At 36.4% G+C, this 24,187-nt stretch overlaps 1 protein-coding gene across 1 annotated transcript; it reads left to right on the plus strand.

Annotated features, from left to right (window-relative positions):
• The first annotated feature begins 222 nt into the window (after positions 1 to 222).
• KIAA1107 (KIAA1107 ortholog) lies at positions 223 to 18,506 on the plus strand. Its single transcript, XM_025369460.1, has 9 exons — positions 223 to 397; positions 1,010 to 1,147; positions 2,014 to 2,143; positions 4,568 to 4,629; positions 10,621 to 11,335; positions 11,603 to 11,690; positions 12,099 to 12,238; positions 14,024 to 16,354; positions 17,641 to 18,506. The coding sequence occupies exons 1-9, from the start codon at positions 242 to 244 to the stop codon at positions 18,108 to 18,110; spliced, it is 4,230 nt and encodes a 1,409-aa protein (XP_025225245.1). The 5' UTR covers positions 223 to 241; the 3' UTR covers positions 18,111 to 18,506.
• The last annotated feature ends 5,681 nt before the right edge of the window (positions 18,507 to 24,187 follow it).

Here is a 24,187-nt window from a genome sequence, read left to right on the forward strand (position 1 = left end):
GTTTCTTCCTAGCCCAAACTTTACCCTTTTGAATAATTCTGAATGATGAGTAAATAAACATTATATGTAAAACTAATGACAAAGACATTAGCTACCTGGAATTTTGTTTTTGCAGGAAACATCCCACAACAACAAAAGTATTTGATTTGCTTAGAGAGTTACTTTATGAGCAGTAATACCATCTAACTTTTTCAATTTTTTTTTAAAATCTAAGAATGATAAGAATGCTGCTTTTCTTCTGATGGAAAGTGACAGGCTAATCATCAGTTTACCCAGAGTGAAGTGGACAGAAGTGGCACTGACCATGGCGTCTCAGCTTCAAGAAAAATGTATTGCATTTATTGTAGAAAACTTCTCCAAGATTATTCAGAGTGAAAATTTTGCTCTTCTCTTACAGGTACTATGTCTAAAATTATATCCTATATTTAGTTCCATCTTTGTGTTCTGATTTCAATTATATAAGAGCTTTTAAATGCAGGTTGCTTTTGATTAAATTAATGTGATTTAAATAAACTCCATGGCAGATGGCATGTTTACATAGGATTTAAGGCAGTGATGGACAGGATTTTTGGCTCACAAGATGAGAAAGGCGAGAGGGACAGGTTTGAGTGCCCTGGCAAGGCACAGTGTAATTCTGGCCAAGTCTAGCCCTCCCTCAGCAAGCCACGTTTTAGAAACCAAAGTCATAAAGATACTGTTTTGGCCAGTAATACAATTATGGTCCATGCAGAATTCTCTGTCTTATTGGGAAGCTACTTTCTCTAAAATTATTCACGGAATAAATAACTCCTATTGTTTATTTCTAGATTCTGTATTTAGGGCTATGTTGGCTTTTAAAAACTGTGTGTATATGCATATATGTGGATTTTTTAACAAAAGAAAGGGAAAAGACAAATATTTCTGGTTGACTTCATACAGCTAGTTATAATGATCTGTTAACGCCAGACTTTCACATTTCTTATGCATTTTATATGTATTCCTCTTAAATATTAATTTATGTGTTTTATAGTCACAAGCAATGAGTAGCACAGCTGATCTGTTGGACACAATTTTCAAAGCAATTGAAGAAAATATCACCACTGAAAATAGTTGCTCTCTTCTTATGGCTCTGGACACATTGCTGAACTCTGACAGTACAAAGGAAATGGTACTGAATGTAATGAAATTTATTAAAATAATGCAATATTTGAACTAAGATTTTTAAATGAATGTGCAGTTTAAATGTTGCATGGGTCATTGAAGCCAGGCAGTGGATACCTAGGGGTGGATTAAGATCTCTACTTTTGTATATGTTTGGAATTTTTTATAATACTAAATTTTAAAAATTCCATTTGTCTCCAAATGGACTTTTTATAAAAGTTTAGAAATTGGCACTTTGGCTGGGTAATTTTAAATGTAGTGTGACACTTAGCAATATTATTTGGCACAGCATAACTCTAGTATTTCTCCCTGGTCCTACAGTAAATTTTTTAGATATAAAATGTGTATTTTAGAGTTTTTAATCATCAGTGTCTTTTATTTTTATAATCTTAATTTTTCTTTTCAAAAAATCATATTTTAAAATTAGGCGGTGAAGCAAAATTAAAATATTTATTTTTAAGTACAATTAATCAGTGGCCATTAATTAGGTAATTACAAATTATTGGCATTCTGTATTTGTTCAACAAAAATGGTTTTTAAAATATATCATATTTATTACTATTCCATAGAGCATTTGACCTTGTAATGTCATAGTTGATATGAAAAGGCTGCAGAAGGTGTTCATATCAAGGGCATTGGTGTTTTAAAATAACGTTTGGTTGAAAAGATGAGATTTTTTAGCTTTGTGTTCATTTATAAAATTTTGTTATTAATGAGTAAGCCTTCATAAATAACATGTACCCAACGATCTTAAAAATCTAAATGATGACATCATTGATCTAGCTTAGGAGTAAGTAGATTCTGAAAGGAATAATGACTGGTTGCTATGACAATGTGGCTCTCACCAGCTGCTGATTTGTTGCTTGAACACAGGGTTTTACGTGCAAGATCCAGGCTCTGCGTGATAAGCTGTGGATCTTCCTGGTTCAGTCTTTCTATGCTGTTCGTCACACAGAAAGCTGGAAGCTGATGAGCACAGATGATCAACAGAAAATCCAAGCAGGTACGTTAGCCTTGAGATATTTCAATTCTTATGTAATGATTGTTGTGACAGCAGATATTTTGAGGGCATTCTGATAAGTGGAAAGGTTAACATTTGTGTGCTTCTGTTGGATAATAGGATGCTAACTGAAACTGGTGCTCATATGTTTAGGCAGTTTTAATAAATCATGCTTTTTAGCTGTTCTTAGAAAATGAAACTAATTTCCTTTACATATATATATATATATCAATTTTTAATCTTCCTATACATTAGCAACAATGTTCTAGGCAAATTTGCTTGCAAGCATTCTTGTGAAGAGATTAAAAGTGTAAGAAAATGTAGCCCACATAGAACAGAGTATCAAACATACTTTTTCCTCCTTTTTAAATATGTTTTGTCATAAAGCTTTTCCATCTTTTTCGTAAGACACGCTTTCTTGTGGTTTTGCTTGGAATAGATGGCTTTATTTCACAACTGATTGGTTCAGTGATGTGCAGTGTGCTATTGCGGACTGTCCCTCAGGAGCTGCACAGTGGTCCGTGACATTTAATAGGTATCATCTGAAACATTAGCATTAAACAAAAGATGTATATTTTTCAGAACATGTGTTTAAAAATATATATCGAAATAAAAATTCGAGGGTGTGGAACTAAAAATGGCTTCATGAGTATTTTTGGGTTAAAGCAGGTGCCTTAGAAAAAATATTGACATATCCAGTGTGTACAGTTTTTACAACGTTTTAAGAGACTAAATTTTATGAAGCAAACATTTTAGTACTGTAAAAAATGGAAGCCATATCTGTTAAAATATATTTTGAGAATGCATAAATATGTTAAATTCTTTAGTGGTATCATCAGCATAGGATCTGCTTTTACATTATAAGCATTACATGATAGTGTAGCTAGATGTGATATGAAGAGCACTTTTCAAAAAAATTCCATTATTTTAAACAAAAATTATGAGAAGAAGGTCTTAGAAATTGGACATTTTTTTCCTTGTGACTCTTTCTCTGCTGATTTTTAAATGTTTTATTTTTACAAAATGTATGTAATGTGAAGTAACAAGATAAGATCAGCATTCCTTCAGTAGGTGTCTTTCAGCGCTCTCCTGATTAGTAGGAAACTTTGTTTTTCTCTATTTTAGAGGATTTCATAGTTAAGTTGAGCTTCAGTGTTCTTTAATTCTTCAAAGTGCTAATTAAAAATACATGTAAATACCCATATTTAAATAAAATGTTATTGGTAATCCAACTATCCAGCTAATCCAACAATCCTTTTTGAATTGTCAAAAAGGACTTTTCATTCTATTACGTTGAGTCAGTGTAATAATAATGTTTTAATCTTAAATAAGTTGAATTATGAGTCCTGACTTATGCATAACTACTTCCTCGGGAAACCCAGATAAAGGAGTGGTTCTGGGTTGTCTGTTACTACATTTCGTATGTCATAGTTGAGTTACTGACTTTGGGGTGAAATTTTTTATTTTAATTTCTTCCTGTGTATTATTGTGCAGAGTCATTTGCTTACTGCAAATCAGTCCTATAGTGCCATTTTCAGGATCCTGCTTTGTCTTATAGCACATATCCTATAGAATAGAGATCATGGAAGATGCATGGTAGTTACAGATAATTTAATGTATTTTTTATTAGCTGATTTAATAAAAATCAAATAATTTTTGGAGATTACATATATTTCTTCAAAATAATCTTAAAGCCCAGTAACCGTTAAAAGAAAGAAATACATTTGCTAAACTATATTTGTAGCTCTCATATCATTATTTCAGCCTACATATTTTCCTGACATCTTTCAAATTCTTATTTGAATAGCATAGACATGAGTTCTGCAATAAATTCCCATATAAACCTAACTTATAAAATGAATTTTTATTTAATTATAAAAAGAATGATATTTTGAAGATTGTTTCTTGTTTTATTTTCAGTAGAACCTTATTTTTTCTTTTCTCTTTCCTCCTTCCTCATTATATATATCTGCAAAACCAGAAAATATTTTTAACTTCAGAGTATTTTTACATTTAGTATAAACATTTTCTCATATTTAATAGCTTATAGAATGTTACATTTGCCATAATCTGTAATTTTTTGTAATTTGGAAAACTAAATGAAACCAATTATCTAAAATGTCATGGTTTGAGAAAATTCTCGTGTTTTTGTAAATGTATGAATCTTCTCTGTGAGATTGTACAGTTCTTATTTATTAATTTTAATAACATAAAACCTAGGGGCCAGAGAGTCAGATAGAAAATGAGGTTCTTTTAAAAAAAATCTAAAATATAATAGGGAGTTGTTTTGTATACTAGATTGGTTTCAGGTTTATTAAGTTATTTCCATTAAAATATGACTTTTTTTCTGCTGACATACTATTTTTCCTTTACTTCTAAGGTATAATAATGTTCCCTATAAAAATAAATTGCTGTTTCTTTCTACAGCTGCATTTGACAAAGGTGATGATCGAAGACTTGGCAAAAAGCCTATATTCAGTAGCTCACAGGTAAACTTTCTAAATTTTATAGGTACAAATGAAAAACATAACAAATTATTTGAAGTTTATTTTATATTTCAGAAAAAGTTTTAAAAATCTGTTCATTAATTGAAGCTATTTCTTAATGGAAAATTTTTCTTTTTCTAAATCAAGTGAACATTTAATAAATGTTTTAAAGTGAATTTTTTATATCCAACTGGCATTGGAAGTATCTACCTTTTTCATTTCCTTGAAAACCTTTTTGGCAGCTAACAGAGCTATTTCAGTCTATTGGCAGTTGTTTAGAACTATAGACCTAATTCAATGTCTATTTTTCTAATTAGCCTACTTCTTAAAAAAGAAGATTTTAGGCCAGGCGTGGTTGCTCACGCCTGTAATTCCAACACTTTGGGAGGCCAAGGCGGGTAGATCACCTGAGGTCAGGAGGTCGAGACCAGCCTGGCCAACATGGTGAAACCCCATCTCTACTAAATATACAAAACTTAGCTGGGCATGGCGGCGCACACCTGTAATCTCAGCTGCTCAGGAGGCCGAGGAAGGAGAATCGCTTGAACCTGGGAGGCAGAGGTTGCAGTGAGCCGATATTGTGCCATTGCACTCCAGCCTGAGTGACGAGCAAAACTCCGTCTCGAAAATAAAGTTTTTAATTCACATAATGTATTTTTGGTGTTTTTGAAAAAAGCAATTAGTACTAAGAGTACAACTGTGTTTTACTTTAAAAGTTACTTGTTATATGAGGTATCTAAAGTAGTTGAACTCTTAGAAGGTAGTATTGTGGTTGCTGAAAACTAGGGGGAGGGAGAAAGGGGGAGTTGTTCAATGAGTACAGAGTTTCCATTTTGCAAGTTGAAAAGTTATCTGTTGTGCAACAAAGTGCATGCAGCTAACATTACTACACTGTTACTGAAGTGTTTTAAAGAGTACTTAAGTATGTTAAATGGTTAAGATGGTAGATGTCATGTTTTATGTGTTTTTTGTTTGTTTGTTTTACCATCCACAAAGTTATTTGTTGTTTTCCTTATAACCTGAAATAAATTTTTCTTCCCAAAAATGTTATTAATGATGGTTAGGGTTCCAAACTAACTTACAGATGTTCACTTAAACAATAATATATTCAAAGTACAAAATTATTCTAACCTTCTCTGTGTGGTACAATGATAGACATACATTGAGAGTTCCAGTTTGGAATGCAATGAACATATTGCCCTAGCAGAGTGGAATAGGAAATCCTTTTTTCTTCCTCATCAGCCAGTTGATAGGAACTAATGCAGCTCCAAGCCACAACCGAGAGTTCTCATGGCTTGAGGAAGAAGTCAAGCTCCAAATGTCTTGAGTGAGAAACCAGGAAACTGGGTTTTTGCCAGTTAACCTCTTAGGATTGTTTCCAAAGTGCATTTCACAAGATATGAGCTCCATCTAGCATCAACTATAAGTTGGAGAGTTGCTACACACACCATAGTTCCTCTTTTTTTTTTTTTTTGAGACAGAGTTTTGCTCTTGTTGCCCAGGCTGGAGTGCAATGGCACGTTCTTGGCTCACCGCAGCCTCAGCCTCCTGGGTTCAAGCAGCTCTCCTCCCTCAGCCTTCTGAGTAGCTGGGATTACAGGCATGTGCCACCACACCAGGCTAATTTTGTATTTTTAGTAGAGACGGGGTTTCTCCATATTGGTCAGGCTGGTCTCGAACACCCGACCTCAGGTGATCTGCCCGTCTTGGCCTCCCAAAGTTCTGGGATTACAGGCGTGAGCCACCACGCCCAGCCCCATAGCTCCTCTTATAGACTGATGATGCATATTACACCTTGAAAGTGCTGAGAAACACTAAAGAACTACTTTTGAATTATTGCATCCAAAATTTCCCCCAATGTTATAGCTATGGAATAAGACTAGGGTTCCCTCATCCCTTTTTTTTTTTTTTTTTTTTGGAGACAGTCTCGCTCTGTCACCCAGGCTGAAGTGCAGTGGCGTGATCTCGGCTCACTGCAAGCTCCACTTCCCGGGTTCGTGCCATTCTCCTGCCTCAGCCTCCCGAGCAGCTGGGACTACAGGCACCCCCCACGACGCCTGGCTAATTTTTTGTATTTTTAGTAGAGATGGGGTTTCACCGTATTAGCCAGGATGGTTTTGATTTCCTAACCTTGTGATCCACCAGCCTCAGCCTCCTAAAGTGCTGGGATTACAGGTGTAAGCCACTGCGCCCAGCCCCCTCAACCCTTTTAAAACATATTATATGATTCCACAGAACATACTCTAGGAAATGGTGCACTAGGACATTTTTTTCTGTGTTCCCTATTATCCCCGTGTTTTTTAAAGGCCCCGAGGAATTAACCTACTTGCCTTCCTTTCCCCTGCTACCAACCAGGCTTTTCCTCCTTCCTTGCCTTGTTGCAAAATAGAACAAGGTTTCATTATTTTTCCTCATCCTCCTGACTTTGTGGTTGTCTAAGTCTTTTTTCTGTTAAGAACAGTTGGAAGGAAACAGTTTCTTTCCCAATGGGAAGGAAGTAAGTTTCCCCCAGAAAGACAGTGATATGCTGAAATGGATGCTGGACATAAAATAAAGAGTTCAAATTTTGGCTTTACATTTATTATGTGTCATCTGTGAGTCTCAGTTTGCTTATTTATAAAATGGAGTAATAAAACCTCACAGGATTATTGTGAAAATTACGTGAAATAATTTATGTGCAATTACCTGGTATGTAGTAAGTGCTCAATAAATGTGGAGCAAATAAATGTGTTTTCCAAACAGGGATGAGCTATCTAGGAGGTGGGAGAAAGTTTATCAGATAAGGCAGGGAAGAGGTTTTTTATTTGTTTTGTTGTGGTGGTGGTTGTTGCCTGCTTCATTTTTCCATCATAGAGCAATTTAAGAAGAATGCTTAGTACCAAAGTACTTAAGAATAAAATATATGATATCTGGGATTTGCTTGAAAATAAAATAGGAGTAAATGTGTATGAAACAAAATGGGAATTAATAATTAATAATTTTTAGAGCTGGCTATTAGGTATGTGAGGATTCATTATACTCTCCTGTCTTCTTTTGATTATGTTTAATTTTTCCCATTTTTTGAGACAGGGTCTCACTCTGTCACCCAGGCTGGAGTGGTCATGGCATAATCACGGCTCACTGCAGCCTTGACCTTCTGGGCTCAAGGGATCCTTCCACCTCAGCTTCCTTAATAGCTGGCATAGGCCCAAATTACCATGCCTGGCTAATGTTTGTGTTTTTTTTTGTAGAGGCAGAGTTTTGCCATGTTGCCTAGGCTGGTCTCAGACTCCTGGGCTCAAGCAATCCACACCTGGCCTATTGTGAAATTTTTCAAGGCATACAGCTATACCGTATACTATATAGATTTCACCCATAGCATAATACTTCAAGATGCATAAATTCAAGGATAGAATAAATTAAGTAGAGTTAGTGTTAAGGGTGGGAAGGAGTTCTAAAAGCAGAAGTCAGCCTGGCTTTAGGTATTAAAAATAGAGAAATGTTATGTTTTGAGCTAAGATTTGAGCAAGAAAACAAAAAATGACGACTAAGTCTATTTGAACTTTTTAATGGAATCCTGGAAGACTGCTGTGAATAGGACCAGTCTCTGCCTTGTGAATAGGACCAGTCTCTGCCTTGTGGACAGGCATAAGCTGAGACCCAAAGCTGTTAATAATTTCTGAAATGTCCCAGGTTGGTTAGAGGCAAAACTAGGACAAGAATCTAGTGTTTGCTTTATCACCATGCTTTCCTTTTTTCTAAATTTAACCAAGTTATTTATTATATATTTTTGTGTGTGCACACACATTCACATATGTTATTTTATCTTTGACAACTTTTAATGTAATTGGAAGCTTTTCGTATTTAAAAATAGACCTTAAACTGCATATCAAAATATACAATATATGCCCAGTGTTAACATGACGTTTTTTTTGTTTGTTTGTTTGTTTGTTTGAGTATCCAATATGTGATATGGTGCTGAGGGATATGAAAGATGAAGAGAGCACAGGCTCTGCCTCAGACCTCTACAATCTCATACAGCTTCCAAAGGGAAAAAAAAAACCATTTGCATACTTACATAAAGAATGACAATAGGACGGGCACGGTGGCTCATGCCTATAATCCCAGCACTTTGGGAGGCCCAGGTGGGCGGATCACGAGGTCAAGAGATCAAGACCATCCTGGCCAACATGGTGAAACCCCGTCTATACTAAAAATACAAAAATTAACTGGGCGTGGTGGCGCATGCCTGTAGTCTCAGCTACTCGGGAGGCTGAGGCAGGAGAATTGCTTGAACCTGGGAAGCGGAGGTTGCAGTGAGCCAAGATCACGCCACTGTACTCCAGCCTGGTGACAGAGCAAGACTCCATCTCAAAAAAAAAAGAATGACAATATTGGCTGGGCACAGTGGCTCATACCTGTAATCCTAGCACTTTGGGAGGCCAAGGCAGGCGGATTGCCTGAGCTCAGGTGTTCAAGATCAGCCTGGGCAACACGGTGAAACCCTATCTCTACTGAAATACAAAAAAAATTAGCCGAGTGTGGCGGCGTAGTCCCAGCTACTCGGGAGGCTGAGGCAGGAGAATTGCTTGAACCTGGGAGGCGGAGGTTGCAGTGAGCTGAGATTGGGCCACTGCACTCCAGCCTGGGTGACAGAGCAAGACTCTGTCTCAAAGAAAAAAAAAAAAAAGAATGACAATATGAACTTAAAATATTATTCTAGAATTTCTACCAACTTAAAAATTTTCTTTGTTCCCTTTCATATCAAGGTTGGGTCTAAGGAAAATGATGAAATAGGTACATTTATCTTCAGTGCCATTTTATTTGTCCCTTTTTAGGCTATTTCAACTATTTTTAGGATCCCTTTTCCTTCACTTCCTATAGCCAGCCAGTGCTGTACTAGTATCTTATTTGTCCAAAAACCAAGCTTTGCAGATGTAGTGTATTGATGTGCTGTGCTTCCTAGGAGCTTTAAAAAAATTTTTTTTTTTTTAAATAAGGACTCCAAGAAGTAAAGTATTCTTCCCACAGAGGATTAAGTCTTTTTTTTTTTTTTTTTTTTTTTTTTTTGAGACGGAGTCTCGCTCTGTCTCCCGGGCTGGAGTTGCAGTGGCCGGATCTCAGCTCACTGCAAGCTCCGCCTCCCGGGTTCACGCCATTCTCCTGCCTCAGCCTCCCGAGTAGCTGGGACTACAGGCGCCGCCACCTCACCCAGCTAGTTTTTTGTATTTTTTAGTAGAGACGGGGTTTCACCATGTTCACCAGGATGGTCTCGATCTCCTGACCTCGTGATCCACCCGTCTCGGCCTCCCAAAGTGCTGGGATTACAGGCTTGAGCCACCGCGCCCGGCCGGATTAAGTCTTTAATGATAAAATTTCTGGCACTTGGGATAAGGTTGAAGAGAGAATTTTTATTGAAAATCTTTATAATGTTCCCTCAAATTATGCCATATAGATGACTTCGGTGTGAGGTTAAATCATGAGTTCAAGTCCTGGTTCTATCCCTCACCAACCTGAGACCTGGGGTAAATCACATTCCTACTTTAATCCTCAATTTATTGTCTAAGAAATAGAAACAGCCACAGGAGCTATTTCATGGGACTGTTGTGAGGTTTAAGTGGGATGATGTATACAAAAGATGTAGTATAAAACATGGGAGTAAGTCTTCTAAAAATCTTGGATATTATCATTCCTCAAGGCATCCTGAATCTTTATAGACATTAATTTATACCAAAACTTCATACATTAAAAAGGCATTCCTGTTATTTATTTATTTAATTTAATAGACTAGCATGCCTTTAAAATAAACACTTATGCTGTATTTCAGATTTGATTAAGGTAGTCTGAGACAAAGTTTTGATCCAAATGATCAAAGACAGTTCAAGCTTTGACCTTAAATCAAAAATTGAACTTTTCTATTTCTTTCTTCTTTGAAAGACTGGTTTTTGGAAACACATAATATTATATGTTAAAGATTTCAGTCAAATTACAAAGTATTTTTTTTCTTCTTTATAGCAAAGGAAACAAGTTTCTGACTCTGGTGATATAAAAATCAAATCTTGGAGGGAAAATAACAAGAAAGAGTGTTGGAGTTATCTCTCTACTAATAAAAAGATGAAATCCGATGGATTAGGAGCATCTGGACATTCATCAAGTACCAATAGAAATAGTATAAATAAAACTCTGAAGCAAGATGATGTAAAGGAAAAAGATGGTACAAAAATAGCATCTAAAATTACAAAACAACTAAAAACTGGGGGAAAAAATGTTTCTGGAAAGCCCAAAACTATAATAAAATCCAAAACAGGAAATGGTGATAATGCACGGTTGGAAAACATGTCACCTAGACAAGTTGTAGAAAGATCAGCAACAGCAGCAGCAGCAACTGGACAGAAGAATTTACTAAATGGAAAAGGAGTGAGAAATCAGGAAGGGCAAATTACAGGTGCCAGACCCAAGGTACTCACAGGAAACTTAAATGTGCAAGCCAAAGCAAAGCCTTTGAAGAAAGCGACAGGGAAGGATTCTCCATGCCTCAGCATCGCAGGACCCTCCAGCAGATCCACAGATTCAAGTATGGAATTCTCAATTTCCACTGAATGTCTGGATGAACCAAAAGAAAATGGATCAATAGGAGAAGAAAAGCCTTCTGGACATAAACTATCCTTTTGTGATTCTCCAGCACAGATGGTGAAAAACAGTGTAGATAGTGTCAAAAATTCCACTGTAGGTGGGTTTTAGCACTGTAATTTTTAATATCTCCTGACAGTTAAAGTTCCTTAAAAAAACAAAAACCTAAACCTGTATTTGGGCTTTTATTTAGTTTCAAATGCCAACAGAATACTTATTTATATGTACTTATGCAAACTGAGAAAAAATGTAGTCCTTCCCACTTTAATATTTCATTTTGTTTATAGTGTCTAACCAGTAAACTTATACATATTTGTTACATATTTAATGTATTCTATCTTATGACTCACTTTTTCTTAATTTTTAGCCATAAAATCTCGACCTGTTTCAAAAGTTACCAATGGAACTTCCAATAAAAAAAGTATTCATGAACAAGACACTAATATAAATAACAGGTAGGTCTTCATTCAGTGTTTTAACCTATCTGTTAGCTTTCTCTCAAAGTTAATTATATACTAACTGCTAGCTAAATATTTTTAAAATATCTTTTATTTTTTGTTAAAAAATTTAGTGTATTTACATAATGTAACACAGTTTATTAAAAGAAATTAGTATATGCAAAATGAGGCACAATATTTAAAAGAATATCTTAATGTGTACTATGGTATATGATTATGCATTGCTTTATTATACTTGATCTACAGTTTTACAAACTTAAGGACTTATGAGCATATGATTTTTCTATTTTCAGGAGAGATGTATTTTTTATTTCTTGAAAAAAAAACTGTTTCAGGTATCGGTCTTTTAAAAAGTTCATGTTTTGGAATCTCAGTGTAATACTGAATGCAAATAATTTTTCTTAGTGTACTAAAGAAGGTCAGTGGCAAAGGATATAGTGAGCCAGTACCACAGGCAATTTTGAAGAAAAGAGGAACTAGCAATGGATATGGCGCAGCTCAGCAGAGGACAAAGAGTACCCCATCTAATCTTACTAAAACTCAAGGTAAAGCTGAAATAGTACTGGATATCTTGAAATTATTTCCTTGTGTAAACTGGATAAGCCAAACTCTGATTTGGAACTTCAGGAGCAAATAAGCAAAATATGGTTTTACTCATTTTGTGTTTGTTTCACACCATAGAGATGAGATTGTATACTTTTCAGACAGGTGTTTTGGGATGTAGGTTTGGTTTTGATGTTTTGTTGTTGTTATTGTTGAGACAGGGTCTTGCTCTGTCACCCAGGCTGGAGTACAGTGGCATGATCACACTGCAATCCTCCTTTGTCTGCCTCCCAAAGTGTTGGGATTACAGGCATGAGTCAACACACCTGGCCTGTTTGGTTTTATTGTCTCTTGTGAGAGAAATAATTAAGGGAGTCACTAGTTTAGCTGCATTTCTGGTCCTTTTAAATATTATGCCCATGTTTCTTGAAAGTTCCATTGTTAATTATAGGAATTTCATTTGTAAAACTGGCACTGAAGAACTCTTTAAAAAGTAATAGTGTAGGCTGGGTGCAGTGGCTCACGCTTGTAATCCAAGCACTCTGGGAGGCCAAGGCAGGTGGATCACCTGAGGTCAGGAGTTCAAGACCAGCCTGACCAATATAGTGAAACCCCATCTCTACTAAAAACACAAAAATTAGCCAGGTGTGATGGTGTGTGCCTGTTGTCCCAGCTACTTGGGAGTCTGAGACAGGAGAATTGCTTGAACCTAGGAGGCGGAGGTTGCAGGGAGCCGAGATCGTGCCTCTGCATTCCAGGCTGGGTGACAGAGCGACACTCTTATCTCAAAAAAAAAGATAATAATAATGCAGTCTAAACAACTATGATACATAAGGAGGAAGAATTTCCCTTCCAGAATCTGTGTGAGTCCATTGGTTTTCAGTGTTCTGAAAAGGAAAAGAGTACTGATCAGATTGCATAATTTTCTAACATAATAACTGATTTTCAAAATTGCTTTTATGTATCAAGCATTCACATATGTAAAAGCAGTTTGTAAAATCCTAAAAACAGTTTTGATTTGGATTATGAATTATTACTGAAAATCAATTAAAAATAAGGCAGAGAAAATATTTTCATATCCTAGTAATAGCTAAATATTAAACATTTAAAAATATTTGATAATTCTGTTTGACAGATTTGAATGTCCAAAATATCATCTCTAAGACTTTCACCAGTGTAAACAAATGGATTCCCCAAATTAATCCCCTTCTTTCCAGTCAGCAGTTCTAGTTTCCACTGGAGATCTAAGTTGTTAACCCTAATGAGCTACAGTAGTAATAATCTGGTTATGACAAGTAAATTGGTTTTATTCATGTTTGAAGAAAACAACTGTAACAATTTTAACAGTTCTATTTATTTTATATTTAGCTTGATTCTGCTTTTCAGCTATGTAGAACACACTTTTTTTTCTCTGAAAACTTCAAAGGGAAGACCTTTCTTGCTCCTTTGATAAAAGAAAATCTGATTTTTTTACCCTCATACATTTTTGCAAATCCAGTTTTGGCATAAAAATCAAGTCTCTTTACTTGAGGAAGAGAGATCCTATTTTAGTAATTTTTACTGGGACCCTGGAGTAGTCCCTCTATATTTCTTACTGAAATTTTTTTTAAATTTTATCATGTAACTGATTCCTAATCTGTGCTTGTCCATTTGATCATAGATATGTTACCCTTCCATTGTGGTCTTGATTTTATTTTTTCTGAAGTAATTTTAAAACAAATACTAAATTTTACTCACAAATTGGAGGCGATAATACATTTCTGAATATACCCTCTTACTTTTCTTAGGATCCCAAGGAGAGTCACCAAACTCAGTAAAATCTTCAGTCTCTTCAAGGCAGTCTGATGAAAATGTGGCAAAGTTGGACCATAATATGCCTACAGAGAAACAAGCACCTAAGAGAAAAATCGTCAAGCAAGTACACACAGCTTTGCCTAAGGTTAATGCAAAAATAGTGGCAATGCCTAAAAATCTAAATCAGTCAAAGAAAGGTGAAACTTTGAATAATAAAGATTCAAAACAGAAAATGCTTCCTGGACAGGTTATGTCAAAAACTCATCCTTCCTCCCAAAGACCTTTAAAAAGTGAAACATCTATTGTCCAAAAAAGTATGTTTCATGATGTGCGTGAAAATAACAACAAGGACAGTGTTTCTGAACAGAAGCCTCACAAACCTCTCGTTAATCTTGCATCTGAAATCAGTGATGCAGAAGCACTCCAGTCATCCTGCAGGCTTGACCCACAAAAGCCATTACATGATCAAGAAAAAGAGAAGTTGGTGTTAGAATGCCAAAATATTTCAAAGCTGGATAAATCATTAAAACACAAACTGGAATCCAAACAGATTTGTTTAGATAAAAGTGAAACAAAATTTCCCAATCACAAAGAAACAGATCATTGCAATGCAGCTAACATATGTTGTCATTCTGATGGGAGTGATAATGTAAATTCAAAACTGTATAGCATCACAGCCCTAAAATACATGGTTCCAAATCCAAATGAAAATTCCTTGAACTCTAATCCAGTTTGTGATTTAGACTCAACAAGTGCAGGGCAAATCCATTTGATATCAGATAGGGAGAACCAAGTAGGGAGAAAAGATACAAACAAACAATCAAGTATTAAATGTGTGGAAGATGTTTCACTGTGTATTCCTGAAAGGGCAAATGGTACCTTAAATTCTGCTCAAGAAGACAAAAAATTGAAAGTTCCTTTGGAAGGACTGACAATTTCTAGTAAGTTGTCTGATGCCTCTGCTATGGATGAAGACAAACATGCTACAGCAGACTCAGATGTTTCCTCCAAGTGTTTTTCAGGACAGCTGTCAGAAAAAAATTCTCCTAAAAATATGGAAACATCAGAATCTCCAGAGAGCCGTGAAACTCCAGAAACTCCATTTGTGGGTCACTGGAATTTGAGTACTGGTGTTCTGCATCAGAGAGAGAGTCCTGAATCTGATACTGGCAGTGCTACCACATCCTCCGATGACATAAAGCCCAGATCTGAAGACTATGATGCCGGAGGGTCTCAGGATGATGATGGGTCAAATGACAGAGGTATCTCTAAATGTGGCACTATGCTGTGCCATGATTTTCTTGGAAGAAGTAGCAGTGATACCAGTACTCCTGAAGAATTAAAAATTTATGATAGTAATTTAAGAATTGAAGTAAAAATGAAAAAGCAAAGTAGTAATGATCTTTTCCAAGTTAATTCAACAAGTGATGATGAAATCCCTAGGAAAAGGCCAGAAATTTGGTCTCGATCTACAATAGTTCACCCTAGGGAAAAAGAAAATATTCCACGAGGCAGTGTCCAGTTTGCTCAGGAAATAGATCAAGTATCTTCTTCAGCAGATGAAACAGAGGATGAAAGATCTGAAGCTGAAAATGTTGCAGAAAATTTCTCTGTATCTAACCCAGCTCCTCAGCAGTTTCAGGGAATAATTAATTTAGCTTTTGAAGATGCAACTGAAAATGAAAGTCGTGAATTTTCTGCAAATAAAAAGTTTAAAAGGTCAGTTTTACTTTCAGTTGATGAATGTGAAGAGCTGGGATCAGATGAAGGAGAAGTCCATACTCCCTTTCAGCCTTCTGTAGATTCTTTTTCACCTTCTGATGTTTTTGATGGCATTTCTCATGAACATCATGGAAGGACCTGCTATTCCAGATTCTCACGAGAAAGTGAAAATAATATTTTAGAATGTAAACAAAATAAAGGCAATGGTGTATGTAAAAATGAAAGCACTCTCTTGGATCTTAGTAGCATTGACTGTTCAAGAAAAAATAAACAGAGTGTTTCAGCCGCAGGAAAAAAGAACACAATAGATGTCCTATCCAGTAGAGGCAGACAGCTTCTTCCAGAAGATAAAACAGTAAACAATGGAAGCAGTGTAGATAATGACATTCGGCAACGCAGCAAATTCTTGGATAGTGATGTAAAATCTCAAGAAAGACCATGTCACTTGGAGCTTCATCAAAGAGAACCCAATTCTGACATACCAAAGAACAGCTCTACAAAATCTCTAGACTCCTTTCGGAGTCAAGTTCTGCCTCAGGAAGGTCCAGTGAAAGAGAGCCATTCTACAGCTACTGAAAAAGCTAATATTGCTTTATCTGCAGGTAATGTACAGAAATAGAAATGCTAAATGTATAAGAAAATAAGTTTATAAAATTTTAAAGTTGTATGAAGCCCTGAATGTTATATTTTAGTCAGATAGAATAATTACTTAAGCAACAGATTAAAATTTTAAATGAAAACTTTCTTAATATGAAAATTAGCTAGTTACTCATTCTTTATTGTTCACTTAAAATCCTAATGAAGAAGTAATATATAGTAAACATTTTGATTGTTATATAGAGCTAACCTACTAAGAGATTTTACATGAAAGAATAAATAGAAAACCTTAGTTTGCTGCTATTTAGTTATTTATGTATAATTTAACACAAGAATTCTTGACTCTTAGAAATTTTATTATACATTGGATATGATTTATAGACTTGATAGTATATTAAAGGCCTGTGCAATAACTCTAGTAATATGTAACTAAAAGCACTGAACTATTTTGACAACTAGATTGATTTACAATTTATATACATTTTACAGAGATTAAAATTTTCAGGATCTCTCTATTCTAAAATTTTCAAATAAAAAGATAAATTTCCTAAAAGAGATTATATTTAGAAGCAATGATAATATATGAAAAAAGCCCAGGCTTATTTCATATTGTTTAGATGATTTTCTGTCTAATTGTTTTGTGTTTTTTGTCTTCCTTATTATAGTAATTCAGACTAATGACCCACATTTAAAATACGCAATAGTGGCTAACTGAGTAGCTATTGTGTATTATAACTAAGAAAAATACTGATCAGTAGTTTCCTGTTCAGCAAAATCGGAAGAATAAGGAGGTCTTTGAAGTTGTACTCTTTTGTTTGTTTGTCTTTGCTTGCATCTTCCTTTGCATGTGCAATATACAAATAAGCCTTTAGGTGAAATGTATTTATCCCCCCCCGCTTTTGCAACGGACTTACCCTAAGTCATCATCAAAACACTATGTCTTTTTTTTTCTCTTTTTCTATTGTAGTGAATTAGATATATGTGCACATTCTATGTTTATGTTTAAATAATTTGTTTTCTGTATCACAAGTTTTCAAATTAAACTATGGAGAATTATTGTTAGTTGCCTATGTTGATTTTGCTTCTAAACATTACCCTTGAATTTTTAACACAGAAAAATGCCTCAAAAATCTTGTCAATTTTGTATAGATGTTATTTTTCCCATTGTGGTGGTGTTTTTTTTGTTTTTTTTTTTTGGACTATCACTGTTATATTGTGTTAATATTCTACAAAACTCTGAAGGGTACCAACATGCAATTTTTACATTGTGTAGTATTATGAATTATTTCAGGAGACATAGATGATTGTGACACACTGGCACTAACCTGCATGTATGACCATCGGCCTTCAAAAACCCTGTCTCCAATATATGAGATGGATGTAATAGAAGCATTTGAGCAGAAAGTGGAATCAGAAACACATGTTACAGATATGGATTTTGAAGATGACCAACATTTTGCAAAACAAGATTGGACACTACTAAAGCAACTGCTCTCTGAACAGGATTCAAACTTAGATGTTACAAATTCCGTTCCCGAAGACTTAAATTTAGCACAGTATCTAATCAATCAGACACTACTTTTAGCGCGAGATAGCTCAAAACCTCAGGGTATAGCACATATTGACACTTTGAACAGATGGAGTGAACTAACATCTCCACTTGATGATTCCTCAGCGAGCATCACCATGGCTAGTTTTTCCTCTGAAGATTGTTCGCCTCAAGGGGAGTGGACAATTCTGGAACTGGAAACTCAGCATTAAGTGTTAACATTTTGGAAAAATGTATGCCACTCCTTTATTTTTTGATGCCTATATTATATCCAAATGATAATTGCATTAGCCAGATATAAACTTTCCTTAATATTGAGTCTTTCCAATTTAATGAGGTAAACATAGTTTATTTATTAATATATCACATACAGAAAAATGTTTTTCTAAAGTTTTTGAGCATGTTTTCTATAATTATTAGAAAAATTAGAAGACTTGTAAGGAAACCCTTGCTTCAGTTTTCCTTTCCTAACTGATCATTTGTTCACTTGTTCATTATTCAAGAATTTAAAATGTGAATGCACAAGTAGATCAGTCCCTTTACTTTTTGCTCTGCATATGGTAACATAGTAATTTAACAATAAAAAACTTACTGTGCTTGTGTCCATTCATGTAGAGTTTTCTGTGAATAACATTCAAACTCACATTTAGGTGATTGAGGCTGATAGCTGAGTGTTGGGGAAAATCTTAGCTTTCCCAACAATTCAGGCCCAGGAAATTCTGAAGCAAGTACATCTCAAATTTCAACCACATCATTGCTAAAACAAGAGAAATGGAATTTCCTGTCTCTCTCTTTTGGGGATATATCCAGAGAAGAGAATCTGCCCTTGTTCAAAAGCATAAACTTCCTTTACAGGTAGTCGCTCATTCTCCATTTTCTATTCCATGTTAGGGATATGTTGGAACTGCACCTGCAATAAGCCAGCACTAAATATAAACTTGAAAATGAGTATATGAGGCAACTGAGTTATGGAGTTTAAATTGTGTGTATGTGTATGTATGTGCACACACACACTCATGTTTGCTTTCTTGGTGTGTCAGTATACGCCAGTTCCTTATTTCCTCAGTCAGATTGTCTTTCAGTCTGTAATTCTGGTAGTAAGTCAAAGATAAAAACCTTTGCTACAAAATGCTTCCTGTTAGCGAGTACTTGGGTATTCCTGATATTGGAATTTTGATATTGCCTGTAAGATTATGGGATTTCATAAATAAGCCTCTCTCAAAGCTTTGTGACTCATAATTCTCTGAAATATGTCAGAAGTAAGGAAATAGTTTAGAATCCCTTTTCTAAATTAGTGAAGTCTTCAAAAAATAATATGATCTATAACTGTATTGAATACCAAGTCATTAATGCACAATTATTTGTTCTAATAACATAGTTATGTTAGGGTTAGCTGCTCATCTATTATACCATAAATTTACTATGCCTTTTTTAAAACTAGCCCTGTGAAGAGGAGCACTTGTTCAAGAAACAGTTACTAACTCATTCATTCAAAGTCAAGAAACAGGCTCTGGATTTAGGCACTTGGGTATAAAGAAAGTAAGACTTGATTCCTGCCCTAAAAATAAATAAATAAATAAATAAATAAATAAATAAATAAATAAATAAATAAAAAGTTTCTAATAAGGGGACATGGGAGGAATAAGAGAAAGCTCAAAATATGGTATTACAAAAACTTTGTACCTTAGAGCTGGATGGGAATTTAGAGATTATTTCGTCTTATCTCTTCAAATTCCAAAGAAGGGCTCTGATGCCCAGAGGAATGAAGAGCTTGCCCAAGATCCCACAGCTAATTTGTGGGCTAGGATTCAATATCTGTAGCCCACAATAATACCACTTTGTTATTGTTTCTACCACACAACACACTTTATTTTTCTCACAAACCTGAGATCAAATACACTTACAGGTAGTTTGCAGTACAAATAGTTTGCAGTGTAAAGAAGTATTATATGATAGAGTCTAAAGACAGCACAAATTCCCAAGACACTGTTTTCTTTTTCTTCAAATGTGAAACTTTTAAGGGTTATTTTCAGTAAACTTCCTCAGAAGTTCACAAATTTATAATTGAAAATTTCTTTTCCCAGTTTTAAGGTCTTAAAATCTTCTTAAACTGCTAAACATTAAAATCTACTGAGTTTTGCATCACATCTACAAGTAGATAACTGACTAGGAAGGCATTTTGCTTATGTAGTAACCACCCAGAGAATTTCAGGACATACTGTGTTTTCATAGCATGCTCTTTGTGAACCACACAACATGTTAGATTCTATGCTAAGTGCTTTAAATATGCATTAACACATCTAATTCTATGAGATATGTCTTCTTATCTTTATTTTACACATGAGGAAACTAGTGCAGAATACTTACCCTGGATGAACTACCATTGTGGAAGAAACCAAAGGAGAAAATAACATACTATACTATTGTTTGTATGGGAGTCCAGAAGGACAGCTTGTCAGGAAGAGGTTAGAGAAAACTTTTTAGGGCAAGTAATAGTCTGTGACTGCTTCAGAATTTCTACGGCAGAGTTTTATTAGCTGCAGTCTAGTTGGAAGTTAAGCCAAGGGACTTGGCTTGAAGAAGCACTTGTATAGCGAGTACTTTGCTTTTACTTAGATAGTATGCAGATAATAAAAATATAAATCTTTTTAAAGATGCTTTTTGTACATAGTTTACATGAGATTGCAAAACACTAATCATCCATATGAAATTTTTTTTTTATTTTGATTTGGGTTGCTTAGGGAGGAATGATGAGGTTTATGGAAAGGGTTTAAAGCCCCCAGTATACCATTTTTTGGTGAAACCAGGTAACATCTGATGCTGGCCCAAGGATGAGTAGGAATTTGGTGGCACGGAAGTCTAGATAGGGCACTACATTAAGGAATAGTGACCAGGGTGGGTATTGAGTATAGGGAGGAAGAATAGTAGGAGATAGGGCTAAAGAGTTGAGCTGGTGGGCCGGGCGCGGTGGCTCACGCCTGTAATCCCAGCACTGTGGGAGGCCTAGGTGGGCGGATCACAAGGTCAGAAAATCGAGACCATCGTGGCTAAGACGGTGAAACCCCGTCTCTACTAAAAATATAAAAGATTAGCTGGGCATGGTGGCATGCGCCTGTAGTCCCAGCTACTTGGAAGGCTGAGGTAGGAGAATCGCTTGAACCTGGGAGGCAGAGGTTGCTGTGAGCCGAGATTTCGCCACTGCACTCCAGCCTGGCGACAGAGCAAGACTCTATCTCAAAAAAACAAAAAAGGAAAATAATAATAATAATAAAAACAGTTGAGCTAGTGCTGGGTTCCCAAAGTTGTTGTTATAAATGCAGTCTTCAAAGTGTTTAAGCCTTGGATTTGGTGGGTATTATGTCTCCTTTATTATGCATTCATTTATTTAGTTTAACACAATGTATTTCCATGTTCTTGGGAAATAACCACCTACAACTCACAATGAGTAATGACCAAAGTTGTTTTTTAAGTAGTTAGGTAACATAACCAGGTGTGTTTTAGAAAGATAACCAGCAGTAATGAAGATGGCCAAGTATGGAGAAGTGCCCAAACCTGTCAGGATGCAATTATGATAGTTTTGTTGACCTTAGAAATAGGGAATTGAGAAGGATTTGGTAATAGAGACATTAGGTGAGTTGAGACTTATAGAACTTGGTGAATGATTACATAGTGTCAGAAGATGGAAAGAAATTTTTAAATTGTTGTCAGAGGCTGGACACGGTGGCTCACACCTGTAATCCCAGCACTGTGGGAGGCTAAGGCAGACTGATTGCTTTGAGCCCAGGAGTTCAAGACCAACCTGGGCAACATGACAAAACCCCATCTTTAAAACACATTTTTTTGGCCAGGCGCGGTGGCTCAAGCCTGTAATCCCAGCACTTTGGGAGGCCGAGGCGGGTGGATCACAAGGTCAGGAGATCAAGACTATCCTGGCTAACATGGTGAAACCCCGTCTCTACTAAAAATACAAAAAAAAAAACTAGCCGGGCGCAGTAGCGGGCGCCTATAGTCCCAGCTACTTGGGAGGCTGAGGCGGGAGAATGGCGTGAACCTGGGGGGCGGAGATTGCAGTGAGCCGAGATCGCGCCACTGCACTCCAGCCTGGGAGACACAGTGAGACTCCGTCTCAAAAAAAAAAAAAAAAAAAAAAAAAAACAAATTTTTTTTTTTAACTAGCTGGCCATGGTAACACGCATCTATAGTCCTAGCTACTCAGGAGGCTAAGGCAGGAGGATCACTTGAGCCCAGGAGTTAGAGACTGCAGTGAGCTGTGATTGCACCACTGCACTCCAACCTGAACAATAGAGTGAGACCCCATCTCAAAGAAATAAATTGCTATCAGAAATAACATTCATTCCACATACCGAGGGCCTACTATGTTCCCAAAACTTTGCTAGTGCTGGGAATGAAAAGATGAATGACATAGCCTTGAGCATCTCCATCTAGTAAGGGAGATTGTTAAATAAAAATTGCAAAATTGCAATGTTAAGTGTTATAATAAAGCTGAGTATAAGTGTAATTTGGAGTGCTTGGATGGGCTGCTTTGCTCTCTAAGGATTAGTAGGAATTCATAAGGCAAAAAGCCACACTCTTGGCAGAAAAAGTTCAAAGGCAGTGGGGAATTCTGTTGTTTCGTATGGCTAGAGAGAGAAGGAAATGGATGGGAAGGGCAGGGGATGAAGTTGGACAGGAAAGTAGAATCCAGAGATTAACAGGATCAGGTTTGCATTTTAGATGACTCTGGTAGCAGGATGTCGGATGGAATGGAGCAGGGTGACAAGGCCAGGAGACTAATGAGTCCGTTGCAATAATAAAAGCTTGAATAGGGCAGTGGCAGTGGAGACAGAGGAGTGGACATGTTTGAGGGATTTAAGAGGTGGAATTGAAAACTTTAGTGAGTCTTTGGATGTGGGAAATGAGAGATGGGAATCATCTTAAAAGACTCAGTTTTCTGACTAGGGTGCCTGGGTGGTTGATGATGTCATTAACCAAAAACAGGAGCAAGTGTAGGAGTGAAGATCAGTTTAATTTGGGACACACTGAGTTTGAGATGCCTAGGGGGACATTAAAGAGGCTGAGGACAAAATGCTGTGGAATAGTCAGAAAAGCATGAGACAGACACTGAACTGGTGCATTCAGAAGTAGAAGTAGGAGACCAAGGTGAGGAGAGATTAATGTTTTGTTTGTTTTGTTTTGTCGAAACAGGGTCTCACTCTGTCCCCCAGGCTGGAGTGCAGTGGCACAATCATCACTGCAGCCTCAACCTCTCAGGCTCAGGTGATCCCCCCACCTCGGCCTCCTGAGTAGCTGGGCCTACAGACATGACAGGCTAATTTTTGTATTTTTTGTAGAGACAGAGTTTCGCCATGTTGCCCAGGCTGGTCTCAAATTTGTGGGCTCAAGTGATCCTCCCATCTCAGCCTCTCAAAGTGGTGGGATTACAGAAGGTTTTTTTTTTTTTCGTTTTTGTTTTTGTTTTTGTTTTTGCTTTTTTAAAAAATTCAATGTTAGCAAGAGAATGATAAGTTTGGGAGCCTCATATGATGCTTTAGAAGTGTAAATTGCCTTTCTGATAAGCAACTAGGCAAGCTATATCAGAAATGTAGTGTTTTCTTTTTTCTTTTTCTTTTTCTTTTTTTTTTTTTTGAGATGGTCTTGCATTGTTGCTCAGGCTTTGAGTGCAGTGGCATGATCATGGCTCACTACAGCCTCAACCTCCCTGGCTCAAGCAATCCTCCCACCTCAGCCTCCCAGGTAGCTGGGACAACAGGCACGCACCACTCCGCTTGGCTAATTTTTTATTTTTTATTTTTGTAGAGACAGGGTCTCCCTGTGTTGCCCAGGCCAGTCTCTGAACTCCTGGGCTCAAGCGATCCTCCTGCCTTGGCCACCCAAAGTGCTGGGATTATGGGTGTGAGCCACCATGCCAGGCCTATAGCTTTGTATCTTCAAGCCCTTTCTCCTCTTGGGATCTACCATTAAGGAACAAGGCCTGTTTACTGCCATACCACCCTGAACACATCCGATCTCTTGTGATCTTGAAAGAAATAAGGCCAGACATGGTGTTTCATACCTATAATCCCAGCCTCCCAAGTAGCTGGGACTACAAGGCGCCTACTGCTGCACTTAGCTTTATCTTTTAACTCATATTTTTAATGTCTTCTACAAGGCACAGAAAAATAGTTGTGTTCATTTTTAAGTAAATAGTAGTAAACAGTTTCAAATGCTGATTAAGGCATACACTTAGACTAGTCCATTTGATTTGAAAATTAGGATTTTATTTGTGCTT

This window comes from Theropithecus gelada, chromosome 1 (assembly GCF_003255815.1).
Source record: "Theropithecus gelada isolate Dixy chromosome 1, Tgel_1.0, whole genome shotgun sequence".
NCBI lineage: Eukaryota > Metazoa > Chordata > Mammalia > Primates > Cercopithecidae > Theropithecus > Theropithecus gelada.